A 20,998-nucleotide genomic window follows, 5' to 3' on the forward strand; every position below is an offset into this window, starting at 1 on the left:
TGTAACCCATGTTGGCATGCCAGATGACACGCTAACCTTCCATAGGTAAAACAACCCCACTGCAGAGGGGTTCTTAGTGTGGGTTGTCTGAGGGAAACAAGCCACTGTGGGTGGAAAAAACAGTGCACAGATGACACGCCAACCCATCATGGGTTGTTCCAGAAAACAACCCATCATGGGTTAGTGGATCGTCTGAACCGAGTCACTGTGTCTCTCTAGAAATCTCAAGTATTATCAGAGGTCCTAGTGCAAATTGAGTTATTGGATCCTGCAGGAAGCGGAGGCAGAAAAAAAACGCTTTTCAAGCAAGATCCCTGGTGATTTAGCCCCATGCAGTTTTTCACATGATACACAATGAGGTCAGAACAGTGTGATCAGGTGAGACCTTCTTGTCGCCACTTCTTCCTGAAGCACGTTGCATAACACTGAGGTAGTGGTGCGCTTGCTAATACTAATACTAAATGTTTAGTCATATTCCAAACATGTAATACTAAATGTTTGGAATAACCTTTGATGGGAACAGCAATTGGAAATATTTATAGAACATAAATGGGGATAAATGTGCACATGGGATCCGTGCTGGGATGCCAGAGGCCCATGACTGGCAGTCTTCTGCCTGTGAAAACACTGAGGAGGATGCTAGGCAGTGTGTGTGGCTCATGTTTTTGGAAGTGGTACCTGTTCCAGGACAGTTTCTCAAATTGCTTTCTCTGACAAGAATGTTAATGCCCAAATCTGGGGGGAAACATCTAAAATGTATACAGTAATGGACATGAAAATGTGTGTCACCCTCTATCAGTTGCCATAGGCACTAGAGGCTAATGTTTAGGTCTTGCTTTATGTTTTTTTACTTTGCTTGGTTAGTTATATGACATTAGTAACCATCTTGTGTTTTTATGGATAACATTCCCATTGTATTCAGACATTTTGGATATTCCTTATGTTATTTAGGTAAATGTGGTAATACTGTGTAATGTAAAACAAACCTTCTAATATTAAAGGAGAATAAATATTTTTTATATTGGAACAAAGAAGCTATATGTGTTCCTGAAGGTACGGATATAGCAGTTATACTGACTAGCTTGCTTAAATGCATTTTAATGATTTGGAAAAACACATTTGGCTAATTACTACTATTTGTAAATTCCTTATGCTTGCAGACAGTTGACATACACAAAGAGAAAGTGGCTAGAAGAGAAATTGGCATCTTGACTACAAACAAAAACACTTCAAGGACTCACAAAATCATTGCACCAGCCAACCTGGAGCGACCAGTTCGCTATATTAGAAAACCTATTGATTATACAATTCTAGATGATACTGGGCATGGGGTAAAGGTAAGTGGTGATGTGGAATAGTTTGAATTTGGCAATCTGCCTGTATATTCTCAGAATGCAAACATTTGTGTGTGGATCTTCCTTCCTTTAAATAGCTGCATGGATTCTCCTATCCTGTAAAAATCCTTACTGATCTTATATTATTTCTTCTGTATTTCTCTCTCTCTAAAAAAACACCCAACAAAAAGTAAACCCTGCTTTTCAAGCGGTTTGTGATATCTGCATTTTGAGAAATTAGTAGAAGGCTTTCATCTTGGAAAGCCTTTTGTGTCAGTCCCTTCATTTTGATTGGGTTGTCAAACAGTACCTCTGTGACTACAGAGTATGCATTCTCCCCCTTCTGTTTGCTTGTCCTAAATTTTATTGGTGAGCCAGATATAATGCCAGGACTAGCATGGCATTAACCTTCTCCCAGACCAAACTTATGATTTCCAGACTTGCATGATAGGCAAAATGAAGGGGCTAGCCTTTTGTGTGTGTTAGGAGTTTTTGAAACCGAACATTAGGAAAAGTAGAAAACTGTTTAGGCTTCAGTGTGCACGTAGCTCTAACAGCACTCGTAGTACAATCTAACATAATGCTAAATTGCAAATTGAGTTAACTGTACGATTTGTCTGCATGATTTGTGTAGGTACACATTTGATAGCATGTGCAAATTTTGTTCACAGTCTTGCATGTCTTCTCCAAATTGCACTCTTGAATGAGACTAACAAATTGTAAAAATTCGACTGAGAAAGGAAAGGCTAATGTGAATGGGAATTATTTACAAGGCCTGCAACTCCTTCTGTCAGCAAGGTAATGGCAGAGTAACATGCCATTGTATTTATTTCCTTGAGAATTATTTGAATTCAAAGAGAATTGCATTTAGGGCACAATCCTATGCATGTTAGACAGAAAAAAAATCCTATAACTCACAGCATTCCCCAGCCAGCCATGCTATATTTCTCCCTAACCATGCATAGGATTGCACACTAAGGGCACAATCCTATGCATGTTTAGACAGAGAAAAGGCCTACAGTTCCCAGCTTGCCCCAGCCAGCAGTGCAGGCACGGGCAGGCTGGGAGTTGTAGGCCTTTTCTCTGTCTAAACATGCATAAGATTGCGCCCTTAGTTACTCATGTGGCTCTTCTTGAATGACATATCACAATTAAAAAAAAGAAAGATTAAATTACCTTCAGTGAAGCCATATTAAAAGTAATTATACTCAAAAAGTAAGTATATTCAAATCATATAACACAAATTTATTCCACCATTCTTCACTAGAAGCAGTTGCCACATTAACTAGTACACAGAACGATAAAGTGCACAATAATTTTTGAGTGAAATACTAGCCGTAAATATTGAACTAGAAATACAATGTAGTGCCTGTTAAAAGGCATGTATATGAGGGCCCTGTTGTAAAGATGGAACACGCAGTGTAGTACAACTATCAGTTTTTCAGGTTTTGTAGAGCAGATAGTGAGCCGAAGTTATTGTACCAGTAACATTCATGTTTACCATTGGCGTGTAACAGCAACATTGTCTCTTTGATTTATGCGATTCAATTATCTGTTCTGTTTCCTGGAGTGTAACTATTAAGGAGACAAGAAGTCCATAATAGCAAGCAAATATACCCTATAAGGGAATGTTTGAATATCATACTTTGTAAAAACAAAGAAAAATATATAGTCAATAGTGACAATGTTATGCCATGCTTGGTAATCATTATGGACTACATTTGACATCACATGAGTGAACATCCCCTTACTCTCCTCTGCCTTGGCTACTCACGTGCCTGCCAGATCTGCTCTGGAGGGTCCCCCAACCCTTCAAAGCAGATTTGGGGAGGGGGTGCACGAGGGGCTGTATGGGGGAGGGGGGCAGACACCGTTTTGCCAGTGGTGTCTGTTCTGCTGGTGGATGGATACCATCTTTCCCAAAGATGATGGTAGTTAGTAGTGGAGCTCTTTACATGCCCAAATAAGATCTAACTCTCTTTGTATGATATTTACTTTAATTCCACTCTTATTTGGTTGCTCTGAGTACCTTTTGGTAGGAGAGCAGGATAAAAATATGTAGAAATAAGTGAATAAATTATTTGTAGAAAATGATATATAGGAATCACTGCATTTACAATCTCATTTTAAAGATCTATTTCTGTACCTTTATTTTGAAATAAATGCCATACGTTTTTTAATCCTGCAAAATGAAACCCAGAACAGTGACATAAGCCATGGGTATGTAGAATCTCTTATGAAAACTATTTTTGTCAGACATACCTTTTATTCATGGCTTGTAAGCTGGCCCCATGGCTTGTTTGTTTATAAAGCAAGGTTGATTGGAAAATTTTAAATGCTGCATTTTAATTTAAGAAATTAAGTTTGTAATTGTGTATAGTTGATCAAGCAAACTACAGTATATGCAGTTCCATGAAAACATGGTTTAATGATAATAGGTTAAGCAGTAGATTTGTGAGATAACAAATCTATATTGGGTTAAGTTTGGTCATGCTCAATGTCTTTAGTATTGCATGAGAGTTGTGAAATATGCTGCACATGCAAAACAAATTGTCTAGAATTAAGAATAGCCATTTACTAATCTGGTAAGTTGTTTTATGTGCAGCCAGACTTGCTGGAATCTACTCCAAATAAATTTGTTAAGTTAGTCCATTTAGAAACAAAAGAGTTGGTTGCCAGAAGCTAGCTCCTGTGGGGGTTAATGGTGGCCCTCTGTACTGTGTCTCATGAGTAGTGCTTGAAACATTGAGTGTTACCCGTTGGAATGAATACTATCTTAAGAATAGCATCTTAAGATATCTTAAATATTTTAAGCTATCATTAATAGTATCTTAATGACTTTATGAAAGTTTTCATCTTGAAACCCCTTTGTTCATGACACATTCTGCTTTAATCACTCTTTCTGTGATCTACTGATACATTATTTTGTTGATGCTAAATGCTTAACTTCTTTCTTTTTTCCCTTCTCTCTTCATATCCTGAAATTTCAACTAACCTTTCAATGCTTTTCTTCCTTACCTCTTTTATTTGCTTCATTTATGCATTAAGTGGTTGCTTAGATTTAAGGTAAGAAACAACAGGGCTGGATTTCATTCTTATTCTTCAGACTATTACATACGGGGAGAGCATTAATTTCTTTTGAGGGGGGCAGGCATGAAGATAACAATCTTGCATGCCTTTCTTGGTTCTTAAAATATTTTTAAACCTAGTGAAATGGTGACTCTTAGGGAACTAGATAATTAACAAGACCCTTGGAAAGCAATAGTTTGCATGAGAAAAATAAGATGTATATTTGTAACATGTTCTCTGATCTCCCCCTGTGTAATATCTTTTTATCTTATATATGATGTGATTTGACTACCTTTATGAACAGTGCTTGAGTTTGTAAACTTATTTTGTCTTGCAAAATCAAAAGTAATTTGGGGCATGTTTTTCCTTCTTTGAAAAAGTGGTGTTATCAATTAGCAGTTTCCAACCCAATCCTTGGGCTGCTGCACCACCTAACAAATCCACACAGCCTTTATGTTAGGCTGGTGTTGCAGGCTAATACACTGGCAAAGATAGCTGTGCTGTTCAAATGTTGGCAATGAAGAATTTAAGGTTTTTGTAAACACTTCTATAAAAATACACTTATTTACATAGATTCTTCCTCACTCTGTGGTCTTGACTGTATTAAGTAGGGCTTATCATTGACTTATGATGTTTCCAGTGTTGTCATGCTTGAATACATTCTTTCATGTCAAGGGGTTTGCAGTCAAATGCTACAATATAGAAAAAGATGGATATGCATACGTTCTGTTTCCCTTTAGAGCTTAAGGGAGCAATCCTATGGTCGCTAGACAGCGGCTAGATGGCCATAGGATATCTGGTTTTCCGGGAACCAACCTCAGAGCCCGTGCTCTGAGGTCGGTTCCCAGAGAACCGACCTCCCCGCACTTCCGCGCTGCCTCTGAGGCAGCACGGAACAGCCCTGTGCTCTGTACTTGCAAGAGGAGTGCAGAGTGGCTGAAAAGGGGCATTCCTGGAGGACGTTCTGAGGTGGGGAGGGCTGAAACGCCTGTTAGACACAGCCAATGTGTTGTACAGCAGCTTCCTCCCCTGCTCTGCCCTCCTGCAGCTAGACAGCTGCAATCAGCTGCCTAGCCAAAAATGCAGGGCAGGAGAAGTGCGGAGGGAACAATCCCCTCCGTGCTTCTCCTGCCCTGCATTGAATAGGCGGTCACCTCCGAGTTCAGAGGTGGCCACCTATCTGAATAGGATTGTGCCCTTACAGTATTAATTTAGACCTGTCTAACTCTGTTGGACTTCTATCCAAAGACAGTAACAATGTAGAACAACTTTAAGTGTGCTCAAGGCTTGCAGCAGCCAGTGAAGCATAACTCTCTCCACCCACCATTCTATCCCTAACTTCTGAGCAATACTTCCTTATGCAACATAATGTGAGTGAGTGGTTGGGAAGCACATTGCAAATCCCCCTGCGTGCATGGAGCTAATTGCAGGGCCCCCATTGGAAAAGTAGACTTTGAAATGTGTTTGAAAATAATTAGAAATGGAGCAAGCAATTAATTTATTCACATTGTTTAATTATAGCGTTAATGAAAATGTGATTTAACATAAAGCAACTTGCTTGGTGTTTGGAAATGTGGGGCATGTCTTTTCACACCGTTATCCAAACTTAGGCTCAGGAAATCAAATTAGGAGGTTATATCAATTGGTTGCGCAAGTGGAAGGCAGATCATACAACCGTTCTTTCTCCCCCCCCCCCCGCTTCAGCCCCTAATAACTCCCCCCAACATCTCTAGAAGGCCAGTGCTCCCTCCTGAATAGTGGAGGCTGTGTCATATGGCACTGCAATGGAGAGACACCTATCACCTGAAAGGGTGCAGCAAGATCCCTCTATTTGAGTTTGGGTGATTCCCTCCCTCTTCCCCACCACTGTAGCTCTGCTGTTCAGAAGGATCCCCTGACCTTCTAGAGAGGCTTTTTTGGGGGTACAGGAGGTTGCAAGGGGGAGGAGATGTTTGGGGTTCAAGGAAGAAGGAAGGTCAAAGGAAGACTGTTGTATGAGCTACCTTCCACTCATGTATGTATTGGATACACCTATTTCTTAATTAGGTCTGTAAATTTTAATTAATGGTGCTATAGCTTAGTTTAGATGAGAGGTTATTTGAGGATGGGAAAGATTAGCTTTTCATAAAAATTGACCAATACTTGATAGCTCCTACATCCCCCCCCCCATGTAAGTAAGCATGTATGAGTGCATGTGTATACACATACATACACACACACACATACACACACACACATACACACACACACACATATATGTCAGAGCACTTACACTTATTAGGCCATAGATCAGACCCTACAAGTGATGCTGGAAAACAGTAACAGTGTGTTTGCGTGTGCATGCGCGTCTTCCACTCTCACTTTTAGGGTCTGATCTACAGCCTAATGTGTATAGGTTCTCTGTCATGTCTGATGAGAAGTAGTGAGCAAGTGGCATTTGTTATCCCTTTATTTTTGGGTTGCCTCTTTTATCACTGGTGTTAATAATTTTTCACAACATTCTTAGAACAGGTCTCCCCTTTATTTTGTTCAGAGCTCAGCTAGAGTGAGGAATGTGATTTCTCTTATGAAATTGGTAGCAAAGTCAAGCTTTGAATGCTTGCCCCTTGACAGCTTTGCTTATTAATTAACCAACCCGTACCCTAGCCAATATAGCAATACTCGGAATCTGTTTTCTTCTGTAAGTTATAGGTATGTATTTATGTTTGGAGGCATTAAAAAAATAACACTATCATCATCATTATTAAAATGAATTCCTTTATTATCCCTGGTCCTTAGATTACTGCTGAATAAGTAGCTTTGCATCACTTTAACGGTATGAACAGGCTTCAGGAAGATTAATCTAGAAGATTCCCTCTGCTAAGTAGAAGCTATATGTTGGTCTATGGAGGATACTGCTAAGAATGTGTTAACAGCTAACTGTAAAAATTCTGATGAGATTCAGCGAAGGTGGCAGGAGTATCTGAGGCTCCAGTGTTATACACACTTGGGAGTAAGCACCACTGAATTCAGTGGGACTTACTGCCAAGTAACATGCAGTGCAATCCCGTGCATATTTTTGTAGTGATCTCTTCATGATTAACTGAACATAGCTAAAGCCAGTGTGGTGTAGTGCAGCAGTCCCCAACCTTTTTGGGACCAGGGACTGGTCTCGTGGAAAACAATTTTTCCACAAACTAGGGGGGGATGGGACCGGGCCGCAGCAGGGGTGTGGGAACCCCCCTTACCTTGGGTCTGCGGGGGGGGGGGGAGGCGATCCGCCCTCCACGAATCCTGGCCGACTCCGCTCCAAGTATGCGGAGCTGCTGGCCGTGGCCGCTAGTGGACTTCCGGCCACTGGGACGCCTTTTGCGTCCCTGTTCAAGTAATCGGCTACGTAAAGATTTACGTAGCCTATTGCTTGAAGAACAGGGACGCAAATGGCGTCTGCGTGGACACCATTTGCATCCCAGCGGCCAGACGTCCGCCAGTGGCCGGAGCCAGCTAGCAGCTCTGCGGACTCGCCACAGAGCGGAGCCGGCCAGGGCTGGCGAGGATTCCGGGGGGGGGTGGATCGCCTCCCCCCTGCCATGGACCCAAGGTAAGGGGGGTTCCCACACCCCTGCTACGGCCCGGTTCCAACAGGCCACGGACCGGTACTGGTCTGCAGCGCGGGGGTTGGGGACCCCTGGTGTAGTGGATAGAGTTTTGAACTTGGATTCAAGAGACCCAAGTTCAAATATCTACTCAGCCACAAAGCTAATTGGATGATATTGGGTCAGTCACACGCACACACTCTGCTTAATCTACTTCATGGGGTTGTCCTGAGTCGAACTAAAATGAGGGATTCCTAGTTATACTGTACGGAGCCCCTTTGAGGATGGTTGGGATACAAATGTGAAGAATAATAAAGATATCTGATGTAGATGAAAATAGGAGTTAGGCCACAGAGGTTTCCAGCTGCAACTCAGGTATGCCATCCTTGCCTTAGTTTTTCAAGACTCTTTGAGCTGAAAATTGTGAGTCTGTTGTTTTGCTCATGCTTTAACTAGTATGCATTTTGATAATAAAGGGTACTGTATGGAAAGCTGTTGCTTACTATTGTGTTCCACTAGACTACATTTCATACAGTTTTTTTCTGCAGAGGCACACACTTTCTAAATTACCAATTTTCAGTATCAAAGTAGTCTCAAAATTGAAGTGTTCCCAGGGCCTGGCTAATAGCTGAAGGCTGCATTGTCTAGGACAGGAGTGAGAACTTTTCCCCCCTTGAAGACTGCATTCCCTTAGAGGAACCTGTTAGGGGTTGCAGGCCAGTGGTGAACATGGCCATAGCCACCCCACACTCTTTCATTATCTCCTCTCCCTCCTTCCCACATTCTCTATCTTTCACCCTTCCTCTCTCTCTAGATGGGGTGGTAGTGTGTGTGTTCATTCATTTATTTTTTTCTCATTCTCTCTCTCCCTCTACCCTTCACAATCCATTCAGACCTACCCCTTTTAAAGCACTTTCCCTGCTCGGATAGTAAGGAGCCACCCCTCCCCATGTGGTCAGGGATTAAAGGGGGAAAGCAGGAAGAAACGCCATGGGCTGCATGTGACACATGGGTCATTTCTTTCCCATCTCTGGCCTAGGGCATAATTTCTCAAATACAGCCACTGAGCACTTCTTCCATACAAGATAATACTTGCATTTGAAGTGTTGCAATTGAGATAACTGCCCTCTGTGTGGACACCTAGTTCCCTTCCCCATGCCCTCTTGTTCTAGGATTTGGGGTGGAAACACAGCAGTTTTGCAGACCTTTCCCCATATCCTACATATGTGAATGCATGTTTACTCCATTGACTTGCATGGAGGAGAAATGGCTGCCATCAGAAAAATGTGGAGAAGGGTACGCTTTTCTTCTTACCTACATGCCAGACTCCGGGGACAAAACAACCTGTGGTATAAGGACCCCTTGTCCCCTACATTCCTCCGAGTTGCAGCAGTATAAAAAGCCAACTTGAAAACCTACAGTCAGAGCTGAATACAACTTGAGACTTGCTGGTCAAGGAATGTTAGGTACCTTAAACTGTCTACCACCACACATAATTTTGGTGATGAACTGCTACTTGCATTGTTTCAGCAGTGCTTTCCCCCTGTATAGTTCTGAACAACATTGAAGAAATATTAGATTACTCTACAGCTCTGTTTTAAAGCACTTGGGAGGAAGAGAGATGATGTTTTGAATTTAATTGAGGCAGGTAGAAAGCATGCATAATTAATGCTTTGTCGTTTTAAAAAAAAGACTGGTCTCTGTGTGTGCTCAAGTTTCACAATTCAATCTGAAGATAAATTAAAAAATAAATGATCTGCCTCTCGGTTGCCCTGCCTTTTGAATCCTGGGAAATACACTCTCCAGGATACTTTGTTCATTAATTTAAACAATTGTGATACTTGTTTTGCCTTTTGATGCTTATTTCTCATCTGAGGGCTCTTAATTTTCTGAATTAAGCAGCAATGCTGAGTACAAGAGGCTGTTGATTTGTGGATCGGAAAAAATGGGATATGTACCTTTTGCAAACCGTTAATCTTTTAGCATTCTACTTGAGATTAGTAAAGCTATTACAGAGGTCAGCCTTTTTAATATTTTGATTTGTAAAAACATCTTATTTTTCTTTTACCCCTATCCTTTTTGCCAATATGGGTGCTGTTAAATCAAAACTGTATAATGAAAATGGCAAAAATGTAAGTCACTTCTAATTTCTAAAACAGCTATGTAATATCTGCTTCTCCTTTTTCAGTGTCAAGTACATGGGCCACAATCCTTAAACTTTTTCAGGCATGCTAACAGTTTAGGAGCTTTTGAGCCTTTTCTGAAACTCCATTCTATATTACAAATTACAACTCCTCCAAGTGTCAAAAGCAGTTTATGGTGTCCTGTGGGGTGGGGAGACTCTTCAGTAAAGACCAAGTCTCAAACCCCACTGGGCAAATAGAAGTGGCTGCATGGTTCTCAGGATTGTGGCTAGGGAGTTGAAATTGAATAGTGCTATATTGGGGGTTCTTCTTTTAACACTTTCATCTTGAAATGAGACATCTGTGCCATTGTTATACATTTTGTAGTATCTAACATAGGCACTTTCCTAAAGGAAATCAACCTGACTGCTCATTGGAAGGACAGATTCTGAAGCTGAAGCTCAAATATTTTGGCCACCAAATGCAAAGAGAAAAGTCACTGGAAAAGACCCTGATGCTAGGAAGGATTGAAGGCAAAAGGAGAAGGGGACGGCAGAGGATGAGCTGGTTAGATAGCAACACTGATGCAATGAATATGAACTTGAGCACACTCCAGGAGAGAGCGGAGGATAGGAAGGCCTGGCGTGCTATGGTCCATGGGGTCACGAAGAGTCGGACACGACTGAACGACTGAACAACAAACATAGGCACTTAGGGACACTTAACATGTTGTGGTATACATACACAGTCATGATTCAAGTGGCTATATGACCTTTTCATCTGTCTGTGCTCATGCTGAGGGTCTTTGGCCAAGTATGGCTCTCTGCTGCATGTACCTGAGATAGAACAATGAGAGTATCTGTTTCAAAAATAGTGGCATGCATATTTTATATGCCTGTGTGAAACAGTTCTCATACTACTGTAGGATTAATTCTCCTCCACCCATCCCTAGCTTTCTTCGTGTGTGATATGAATGGCTTTTGGGGATCCTAATAAAGTATAATAACCCCAGGTTACCTGCATGTCCTGCTTACATTAGATAGTGTTCTAAACAGCTCCCTGCTCTTAATCTTGTCCATTCTGTTGTTTGGGGCACCTTAATTTAAATTGACTGAGTTAACTTTTAGAGCAACACCAGTGTTGTCATGAGGGCTGGATTGATTCAGTAATACAAAGAGTTTTTTTTTCCAACTTTAAATTGATTTTAGCTTAGATCTTAAGGAGGTAGTGTTGTAAAACAATGTGTTATTTGGCATCTTTAGTGATAAACATTTGGCTATATATTAATGCTGGTTTAAAAGCTCTTGTATCAGTTAGCACTAGTATTTCAAGTTTGTCTTTGAGAATCTCAGCTTGGGTATTTAGATAATAACGAGAAAGTCCAGGTTCAGATAATCATAGGGGGAAAAGAAGCTATTGTAGCTTCTCCTCCAACCCTGCATATGCCACACGCGTGCCCCTTCTTTACATAATTCCCTGTGCTGCAGTGCGTGTTGGTGTGTTGTGCGAACCCAGTGTGGCGGGAGGCTTTTGCCTACCTTACAACCCACAACATGCAGTAGGGGTTGTAGGGTTGGGTATGAAGCCACCCCCATTGTGCTGCATGGCTGGTTCATATGACACACTAACCTGTGCTGCAGCTTGGGGAATTATGCAAATTGCAGGGGTGGGGGGAGAAGCCATGATGGCTTCTTCTCCCTATGTGATCATCCGAACATCCCCATAAACAGGATTCTTTATATTTGTGCAGGCAGGCTAAATGAATGGTTGACGAGTCAGGCAAAAGATATGCTGCAACCCTGGAGAAAATACAATTTATGCAGCAGAGAGATGTGTCTGTGTTCTGTATATACAATAAAATGTTCCCTTTTTCATTATTTTGTTTGTTCTTCCCCCCTGAAAACGATGTCACTTATGCCTGCCTAGCTTCTCAGTTAAAGCAATTTAAGGTTTCATATTGCTGAAAGCTGGCTAACACTGCAGTCCTGTGTATGTCTACTCAGAGGTAGGCCTCACTGAGTTCACTGAGGCTTACTCCCAAGTAAGTGGGTATAGGATTGCAGCCTTAAATCCAAATACAACTGCATAAATGGCATTTGTAAGCTTTGCTTGCCCTATAGATCTGAACACTTGTGATTGGAATGTTGTTACAGCAAAATGTCATGATACAGATTGCTTGCCTTTTGGTTAGTAACCAAAAAAAAGCTGCAGCCTTATAACTTGTTCTGTGAGATAGGATAGGTAAGTAAAGCTATAATTCAGCAGTTCATCTTAAGTAAATCCATTTCCTTATACAAATAGCAATAATTATGAATATTATTTGGCTTTTGAATAGGTTATTTTCCAAAATTATAAGTATTATGTCTTTAAAACATCTAAAAGCATCACTAGCTTGATCACTAAGCCTTTACTTGGAAAAGTTACACCTTGGCTGAAGGATAGGTTGTAGAAAAATCATGGAATATATTAGTCTCTGTACCAGTCCTAGATAAATCTTTCCTTGTGTCTGGCAATGAATCTGTGGATATTGTATGTAAGAAGTACAATGGAGAAAAGAATGAAGGCATGTTCTCTGGTTGATCTATACCACCATCCAGAGGCTATAAGATGAACCAGCCATGCTGCATGGTGCCATTGAAAATATGGGTGATTTTCTAATCAGACTTTGAACTTGAGCCCCTTGTAAAATGGCTTAGATGTCCTGGACCCAAACATCTGCCATGGTGGAGGTGTGTTTTGCAATATGTTGTGTCTCATGGACTTTGTCTCATGATCCTGACACATACTTGTAAAAGCATTCCTTCTTTTTAAAAAAAGATGTTTTAGATTCAGAGTCCAGAGTATCCCATGGGTCTTGTGAGTCACAACTATTTCTGCTTCTGTCAGTGAGGAAGTAAGGTTGAGTAGCTTTCCCAAAGCTGAACCAATGAGATAGGATTTGAACTCAGGTTTACTTAATCTCCAGTAGCTTATTTTATCCAACAAGCAAGCCCTTTCCATATGTAAATGCAAGTTATTGCAGCTGTCTCACGTTTGTGATTTATGTGGAAATGAACCATCAAGTTTATTTCTTGGATCAATCCACACTGATGCTGATGAGCATGAGGCATTCAATTATTTATATCTCATATTTACAGCATCTTAAATGTAATCTGTCATCAGCATTTCATGAAACTGATCAAGAAATGACCACCATCTCCTAAAAATTGGGTTGATCTATGACAGAAGTAAGAGCTGCTGATAAACATTCTTTTGTGACAAAAAATACTAGGAAGATCGTATTAAAAATGATCAGGCATATCAATGTTTAATTAGGCTGTTGCAAGTAAAACTACATATGTTAGATATGAAGCTGATTTATAAAAGCTTTTAATACAGTTGGAAAGCACCAAAATAGATATTTAAAACAGATATTTTTTTTGTTTTTGGTGACATTGGAGTGCCATTATCAAGGCTCACGGGCTGAATGGGCCCCTTTAGGTGCTACTTGCATCAACTTTTAATTAAGCCTTTGCGGTATTGTGTTAGTGATACAACTCAGTTTTATGTTGTCACTTAACTAGCAACACAAACCATGATTTGTGTAACTGCAGCTACAAGGTGAATCTGTTATATGGCAAGTGGGGCAAGTTTGGGGAAGGATGGTAGCTCAGTGGTACAGCACCTCCTTTGCAGAAGGTCCAAAGTTCGATTCCTAGCATCTCCAGGTAGGGCTAGGAAAGAACCCTGCCTGAAACCCCAGAGCTGCTGCCAGTTGGTGTCAACAGTACTAGGCTGGGTGGACCAGTAGTTTGACTCAGTATAAGGCCACTTCCTATGTCCTACACACACACACGCACACACCCCTGCCCCACCATGCCAGGAAATAACCAGCCCTATGCTGTTCTGTGAGAAATAGCGTATGTGGATTCATGCCAGCCTATAAGTCTTACAGAGGGAAAGGGACAAGAGGAAACTATACCAGAGCAACATAAGCAGCCTTGCATGGCAAGGACAAGGGAAGCTATTGGTGCAGCAGCACTGATGTGCCCCACCATAACACTAGCTTCTGTTGTTCTCAAACAGGCCAGCAGAATGAGATATTCACTGAGACATGGATAGGTGTTTTCATCCCTCCTTAGAGGTGGGGGATACAAGATTAATTGTATTTAAGGAATAGTATTCTCTTATGACTATTATTCCTGTGGTATTAAAGCTATTGTAAGGGCTTCATATACTTCAGAATGTATTCCCTGTTCTAGGCACATTTAATAAAATTCCATGCTAAGCTGAAGTCAAAAACAAATAACTGAGGGACACTTCATGCATTATGCTATAGCAAATTTGCATTTGCTATCACTGGTATCTGTGGTGGGAAGCCACAGCCAAAGCCAGTTCTTGGGTACGTGTATCTGTATAACAGATGCAGTTGAAAAACTGTCTCTTATGTACACATTACATTTCAGGTTACTCAATATATTATTTCACATGTACATCTAGGCTGAAATCCTACATCCACTTACCTGGAATAAACCCCATTGAACTCAATGGAACTGACTTCTGAGTAGTCATGCATTGTTAGAAATATAATGTGTGAAGTGTTTCTTAAGTTGAGCCTAGTAAGCAGAGCTTTCATTAGCTGTGTTAGGATGTCATGACAAGCCAGAATTCTTTAGAATGAGTGAATGAATAAGCGTGCTAGTGCACGTTACTCGATTGCTCCCATTTGGTCGCTCTTGCCCATGGCTTGTTTAGTGTAATGCCTGAATTAGGAACTTCTGCTTGTTACTTTCTCAACAAGCCAGAGTCATAGGTCAAGAATAATCCTGCTTCATGACTTTTGTTTGTTGGGAGAACAACAAGATAGAGTTCCTAGTTTGGATGTCATGCTAAACAAAATGTGGGTGGAGAGTCCCTGTCTTGTTTAGTGGCTCCCACTGGCAGGAGGAGCCTAGCAGAAGTGATTGAGCCTAGCAGAAGGATAAGATCAGAAGCGATTGAGCAGCATGCACCAGCATGCTTGCTTGTTCACAGTAATGGCAGAACATTATTATGATGTCTAAACTTTGAGATTGGTATGCTATACACATTGGCAGCGATCGAAAGTTAAATGTGATGGCCAAAAGGCAAATGCAGTCAGAGTAATACTTAAAGACACCATGCAACCACAAGTCCTTTGAGAATAGCTAATAACTTTGAACAGGGTAGAAATGGCATATATGTGCATGGACACTTTGGTTTTTAAAAAATAATTGTTTACACATTTCCCTGCCTCTCTAATGTTACAGATTAATTCTCAAAATCTTGTTTTATCCTTGTTTTCTTGAGAGGTTTCAGTGAGGTTTGTTTTTCTTCCCGTTACCTCTCATGCAGGTTAGTACCCAGAATATGAAAATGGGTGGTCTGCCTCGTACCACACCACCCACCCAGAAACCACCCAGTCCACCAATGTCAGGGAAAGGAACCATTGGGTAAGTTTAACTTCATATGTGTCAAAAGGTGGATAGGGCAGGTGTAAAGAAGAAGATTCCTAAAAATCATTTATCATTTTTACCATTGCCTCATGGCTTATAGGTGCTTAAAAATTACATTGTGGGGTCTGGTGCTGTCTTGTGGCTCTACTTTGTAGGCAGATAACATATTCATAGTATAGCCTGGAGGTGGTGGAAAGCCATTGGAACTATTGGTTAAATACTTTCTTTCTGCAGGAGCCTTTTTTGCACTTTTGTTTATACTATGAGTAACTCTACACTACCTTTTGCTGTATACCTGGAATAAGTCATCAGCCTCAATATCCCGTACTATATGACTACAGAAACTCCATGGGTCCAGTTAGGTCCACTGAGGGCAGAGTGCTAGTATGTGGAGAATTCTGGTAGGCTCAGTGGATTCTCTCTTCACTCCCCCCTGTCTAGCCTACATGTGTGCATAGGTGTGACAGAGGCAGCATGGCAGACCATCAAGGGAAATGAGAGCTCTGTGTATGCATCCCATATCCTCATCCAGGCTGTCCTGTCTGCTCAGTGAAAGTTACATGTGATCTGAACTCATTTTCAGGTGAGAGGGAGAACTTTAGGGGGATATGGGAGGCATGCGCAGACCTCTTTTTGCACTGCTTGCATGCACACCAGCAGGGGAAATAGGAAAACTGGACTCTATCAAACCTAAGGAAATTCTCCACAGGTGTTGTACCCAGGGTGGACTGGATCCTGCCCTATGCATTATCAAACTGAACAGTGAGCAGTTCTACGCTGCCTTGCCCAAAGGTGTTTGGTGTATTTCATTGTCTGAAATTGCTTCCATACATATGTTTTTCTTGTGTAGGCGTCACTCTCCCTATCGCACACTGGAGCCAGTGCGTCCTCCAGTGGTACCAAATGACTATGTACCTAGCCCTACCCGTAATATGGCTCCCTCGCAACAGAGCCCTGTTAGAACAGCTTCTGTGAATCAGAGGAATCGCACTTACAGGTATTCAGTCTGCTCCTCCACAAAATATTAACAGTAATTAAGACACATAACACAGTTTATAGCAATCTGCTTTTAACACCCTACCCCACCCCTTCACTTAGAACTTCATAAATTCATGTGATTTCCTGGGAAATCCATTGGGCATTAGAGGGAAACCATGCTGCTTATACTATGTATTGTACAATGTGGCATTGTTTGTTTAGGAAGAGTTTATTCAAAAGCAGTACACAGTTTACTAGCTGAATTGTAATACAACAAATGAGGACTTGAGTAATACTGTATCTAATTAATGTATTGTGATCATGTATCTAATTTTTATTTATAACTGTTATTATTGGCCTGTCTGCCCCAAAGTGATGCACAGTTTCTAAAATTTGGTGCCTGCAAATGAGAGTAATGCAATTGTGAGGCCTCTTAGCTGCTTCCCAATACAAGGTTTTGAAACTAGAGTTTTCATGCTGAACAGTGGGGAGACTTTGATGCCTGTGAAAATGTTGGTAACTTTGAAGAGATACATTATTCAGTTAACAACAGGAAACATGGCTGATTTCATTTATTTTTGTGGACTTCCAGAAGGCATATAATAGCTGGGAAATGGCCCTAGTAAAATAGCCTATTTTGTGGAAATTGGTCTGCACAACAGGGTCAGCTCCAGACAGCAAAAAATAAACATTTTGATACATAGGTAAGATTTCATGGTATATTTCTGAAAGCTATTTTGTACTAAGTGTTTTCCCTGGAAAGGTGTTAAGCAGTGCAGATAAAACCAGCCGCCTTATGGATGTTTGCCCCTTTTCCACCAAAAGTCCATATTGCCAGGGCCACTGGGTAGCTTCCTGGTGGCCATTTCCTATCATTTAGCTGGCAGCTGTTAACCTTGGATGGTGCATCCCGGTTTTAGCTTAGGCATTGGCAAAGACCTCATCATGTGTTTCTCTGTCTGCACAATTGCAAATTTAGCAACCTTCCATTATATAGCTGTGTGTCCAGCATGGAATGGAGTATAGATACCTTGGTGGTTTTTATTTCTTTAGCAGCAGTGGGAGCAGTGGAGGGAGCCACCCCAGCAGTAGGAGCAGCAGTCGAGAGAACAGTGGAAGTGGAAGTGTGGGAGTCCCTATTGCGGTTCCCACTCCATCCCCTCCCAGCGTGTATCCAGGTAAATGGGAAGCTCAGCTCCCTCTTGTGTTCTGGTGATTCATTTATATAGTAATCTTTAGTTGTTATGTAAATGTGCTTAATTTGTCATCCTTTCTCAGCACTGTGTAGACTTGGAAGACAAATGAGTGCTTTGTATTACTTTGGAATGTTTGCAACACTTGTTAAAATCCCTTTATTACACTTGTGTGTGTCCTTGGGTGACAAATGGGAGGTACCTTTTAAGGAAGCAAAGACCGAAACATGTTGGCTAGGTGCTACCGCAACACATCTCTTCAGTTTCTTAGCAAAAGCTTTCAGTCCAGATTCACGGATCCTAGCCTGCAGGCTAGATATGGGGCTGCATGCCAGGAATTCCAATAGTGCACTCATTCCCTGTGCCAACTACCAGTTAGAAGATTTTGGATTCTGTGCAGCAAGGATCATTGTATGTGTCCTTATTCCAAAGTTTTTACTTTTTTTACGTGCACAGTTTATTAATGTTGGATACAAGTAGCAATCTCCTGTGCAAATAGAAAGTACATGCATATATAGAAGCTTAAATTTTTAAAACTTGGAATGGTTGTGTGAGTGAAATCACCATACTAATGAGATAATGGGGATGAAGTGAGGTGGAATGGAATTGGATCCCAGTTTTGTCCCGGTTAGAAAAAAAAAAAACTGCATGAAATACATTTGGACTGAGTTCTCAAGAGGCCTGTGCATGCACACAGAATGTGTTTACGTAGTCACTGGGGATGAATTGCCATTCCACCTTTTAATGGCAGTCCCTTGTGCCTAATAGAATGCCACCCTGGGGATGAATTGCCATTCCACCTTTTAATGGCAGTCCCTTGTGCCTAATAGAATGCCACCCTTCAGGGAAGCTGTGTGTGTGTGTGTGTGTGTGTGTCGCTATGGTGAGAGGGGGTGACTGTGTGTGTATGTGTGTGTGTGTGTATATATGTGTGTGTGTGTGTGTGTGTATATATATATATATATATATCCGCATGGTGTTCTTTGGATGCTGGCCTTCAACTATTCCATTTTAATATAAAATATATAACTTCATAAATGTACTTCAGTCAAAGGCAACCACTGTGCAGGGTAAGGTATTGGGGTATTACTCTCCTCCAGTACAGGGAGCATGCTGTTAATTTAGGAACACAGGATGCTATTTTATACTGAGTCAGCCCATTGGTTCATCTAGCTCAGTATTGTCTAACCTGACGGGCACCAGGTCTCCAGGATTTCAGGCAGGGGCCTTTCCCAGCCCTACTTAGAAATGCCGGAAATTGAATCTGGGAGCTTTTGCCTGCAAAGCATGCGCTCTATTGCTGGGTATTGTGCATTCTGAACTTTAATTCGAATAATTAAAAGTGTTTAGGGAGGAGCAGGCAAGTAATATACATTATAATATTTCACATTCCAGAATCCCTTCATAATAAAAAGGCTTCCCAATCAACCAACATCAGTTTTATCTTTCATATAATTTAATGGCTAGAATGTGGTCATGGAGAGTATAATTCCTGAATTAGGTCTGCATTCTAATTGGTTTACACTTTTGTAAAATGCCCAACTTACTACAAATTTGAGGAGAAAACTACTGAAACTGCTGCATCAACACAAAGTAACTATGGTGCTAAGCAGTGTTACTGCCTTGGTGTATAAGTGCCCCCCAACTATTGGAAAGTGGAATTAACCTTTATACAAACAATATCACAGAATTATGAGTACTAAAATATTACTATCATAGTTTGAAAATACATATTTGTTTGGGTCATTGAGTGTATCAATTGTACAATACTTAACTGAAGCTTGGTGCTGAGGGAAAAAAATAGGATGATGCAATTGATAAACAATATTGACCCCATTCTAATTTTTAGAGTACAGTGAGGCAGTGATGACTGCAGTGGAGTGGATGTGCTCTTAAGTTGTAGTTTTCTACTTCCTTGAGAAATTGCAAAATTCTTGCAGGACAAAGACAGGGAGAACTATGAGTTGATCTATGCTTCCATGCCTAAAGAGCATTATTTCATATTTCCAGAAATGCAGATATTTGTCCTTTCCCCCCCTCTTGCTTAAGCAGATTTTGGTAGTGCTTCTTTCTTAGCACACTCAACAAAAGAAGAAAATTGGTATTTTGAAAAACATTATTTATGCTAAAAACAAGGCAGAAGATAACCTTTTTCCTTTGCTATACATCTAATTTTTTACATTGGGCTAAAATGTTGTATGCCAAATTAAGGAGGGGTTAGCTAAAGTTTTTTTCTCTATAGCATGAGGTAGATATAAGGTGATGCTTTACATTTGTAAAACTTTACATTTGTAAAATTTGTAAAGGGTGCATTTTTGCTCCTGTTTCCCCCTCCCCCCTGCATACCTAGGGGGTAACTCCTTTCCCAACATAAGCATCATTCCTCTAACCCTCCTCCTCACTTTTTTTGCTCGCATTTTAAGGATTTATGGAACATCTGATACCAAATACTCAAAGCTTTTTCTAATCCTTGCTATCCTGAAGTCCTTATGAACTCCTCATTAACTCCTCCTCTTCCTCCTCTTTCCACATAGCCCCCGCCAGTTCAGCTGGCACTTCTCCCCTTCCTGCTACTTCTGCCCCTGCTCCCACTCCTCTCACTCCTGCTACTGCCCCATCCTCTGCTGCCCCAGATGCTGCTGCTGCTGCAGGGGCTCAGCCCCTTGCTGATGGCTTCACATCTCCAACTCCCCCTGCTGCCTCTTCCGCTCCTTCTGCAGGTGAGTTTCTGCTGCTGTTTGCAGGCAGGTGAACAAAGATGTGATGGCTACCTAAGGCTGATCAGATTTTGTTGAGTTCTTAGATTGATGTAGGGTTCCTCCCCGTTGGGAAAGAGTGATATACACTCTATCATTTTCAGGAAAAGGGTGTTCTTTTGTTATGGATTATCAAATTGTACACTTAGCAACATTGTGGGTCTAACATATGAAGATCAACATGATGTCTCTTGGACCAGTAGCTTTTGCTTTCCATGAGTTCTTGAAAGAATAAGAGCATTCATTTTGTTTCACAACCTAGTGAAATGGAAGCTAAAGCAAGCCAAATTGGCAAGTGGCATTTTGACTGATTAATCTTGTTAATAGGGGAACACTGGTATGTGGTTTGGTTTAGTCTTTACAATTGCAAGCGCCACAGTTTATCTGCTGCTTTCTTTCTCAGCTGCTCTAACTGTGCAGCATAATATTGGGTGGTTGGGGTTATTGTATTTCTGTGAATGAACTGCACAGGTCTGTTTTAAAAATAAACCCCCATATATGCTCCACAGTCCTTTCT

At 41.1% G+C, this 20,998-nt stretch overlaps 1 protein-coding gene across 3 annotated transcripts in view; it reads left to right on the plus strand.

Annotated features, from left to right (window-relative positions):
* ABI2 (abl interactor 2) overlaps nucleotides 1–20,998 on the plus strand; it is an 80,258-nt gene that overhangs the window by 47,765 nt on the left and 11,495 nt on the right. The window contains exons 3-7 of one of the 3 annotated variants that reach the window (XM_084818348.1): nucleotides 1,161–1,337; nucleotides 15,454–15,551; nucleotides 16,405–16,551; nucleotides 17,586–17,710; nucleotides 20,260–20,445. In XM_084818348.1, the coding sequence (XP_084674474.1) occupies nucleotides 1,161–1,337; nucleotides 15,454–15,551; nucleotides 16,405–16,551; nucleotides 17,586–17,710; nucleotides 20,260–20,445 (733 nt within the window). The remainder of the gene's footprint in view (nucleotides 1–1,160; nucleotides 1,338–15,453; nucleotides 15,552–16,404; nucleotides 16,552–17,585; nucleotides 17,711–20,259; nucleotides 20,446–20,998) is intronic. The other 2 variants (XM_084818359.1, XM_084818370.1) reach the window with 2 other exon arrangements.

Source organism: Heloderma suspectum, chromosome 1 (genome assembly GCF_057233095.1).
Source record: "Heloderma suspectum isolate Gila_16-S chromosome 1, 16-S_ref, whole genome shotgun sequence".
Classification (NCBI taxonomy): domain Eukaryota; kingdom Metazoa; phylum Chordata; class Lepidosauria; order Squamata; family Helodermatidae; genus Heloderma; species Heloderma suspectum.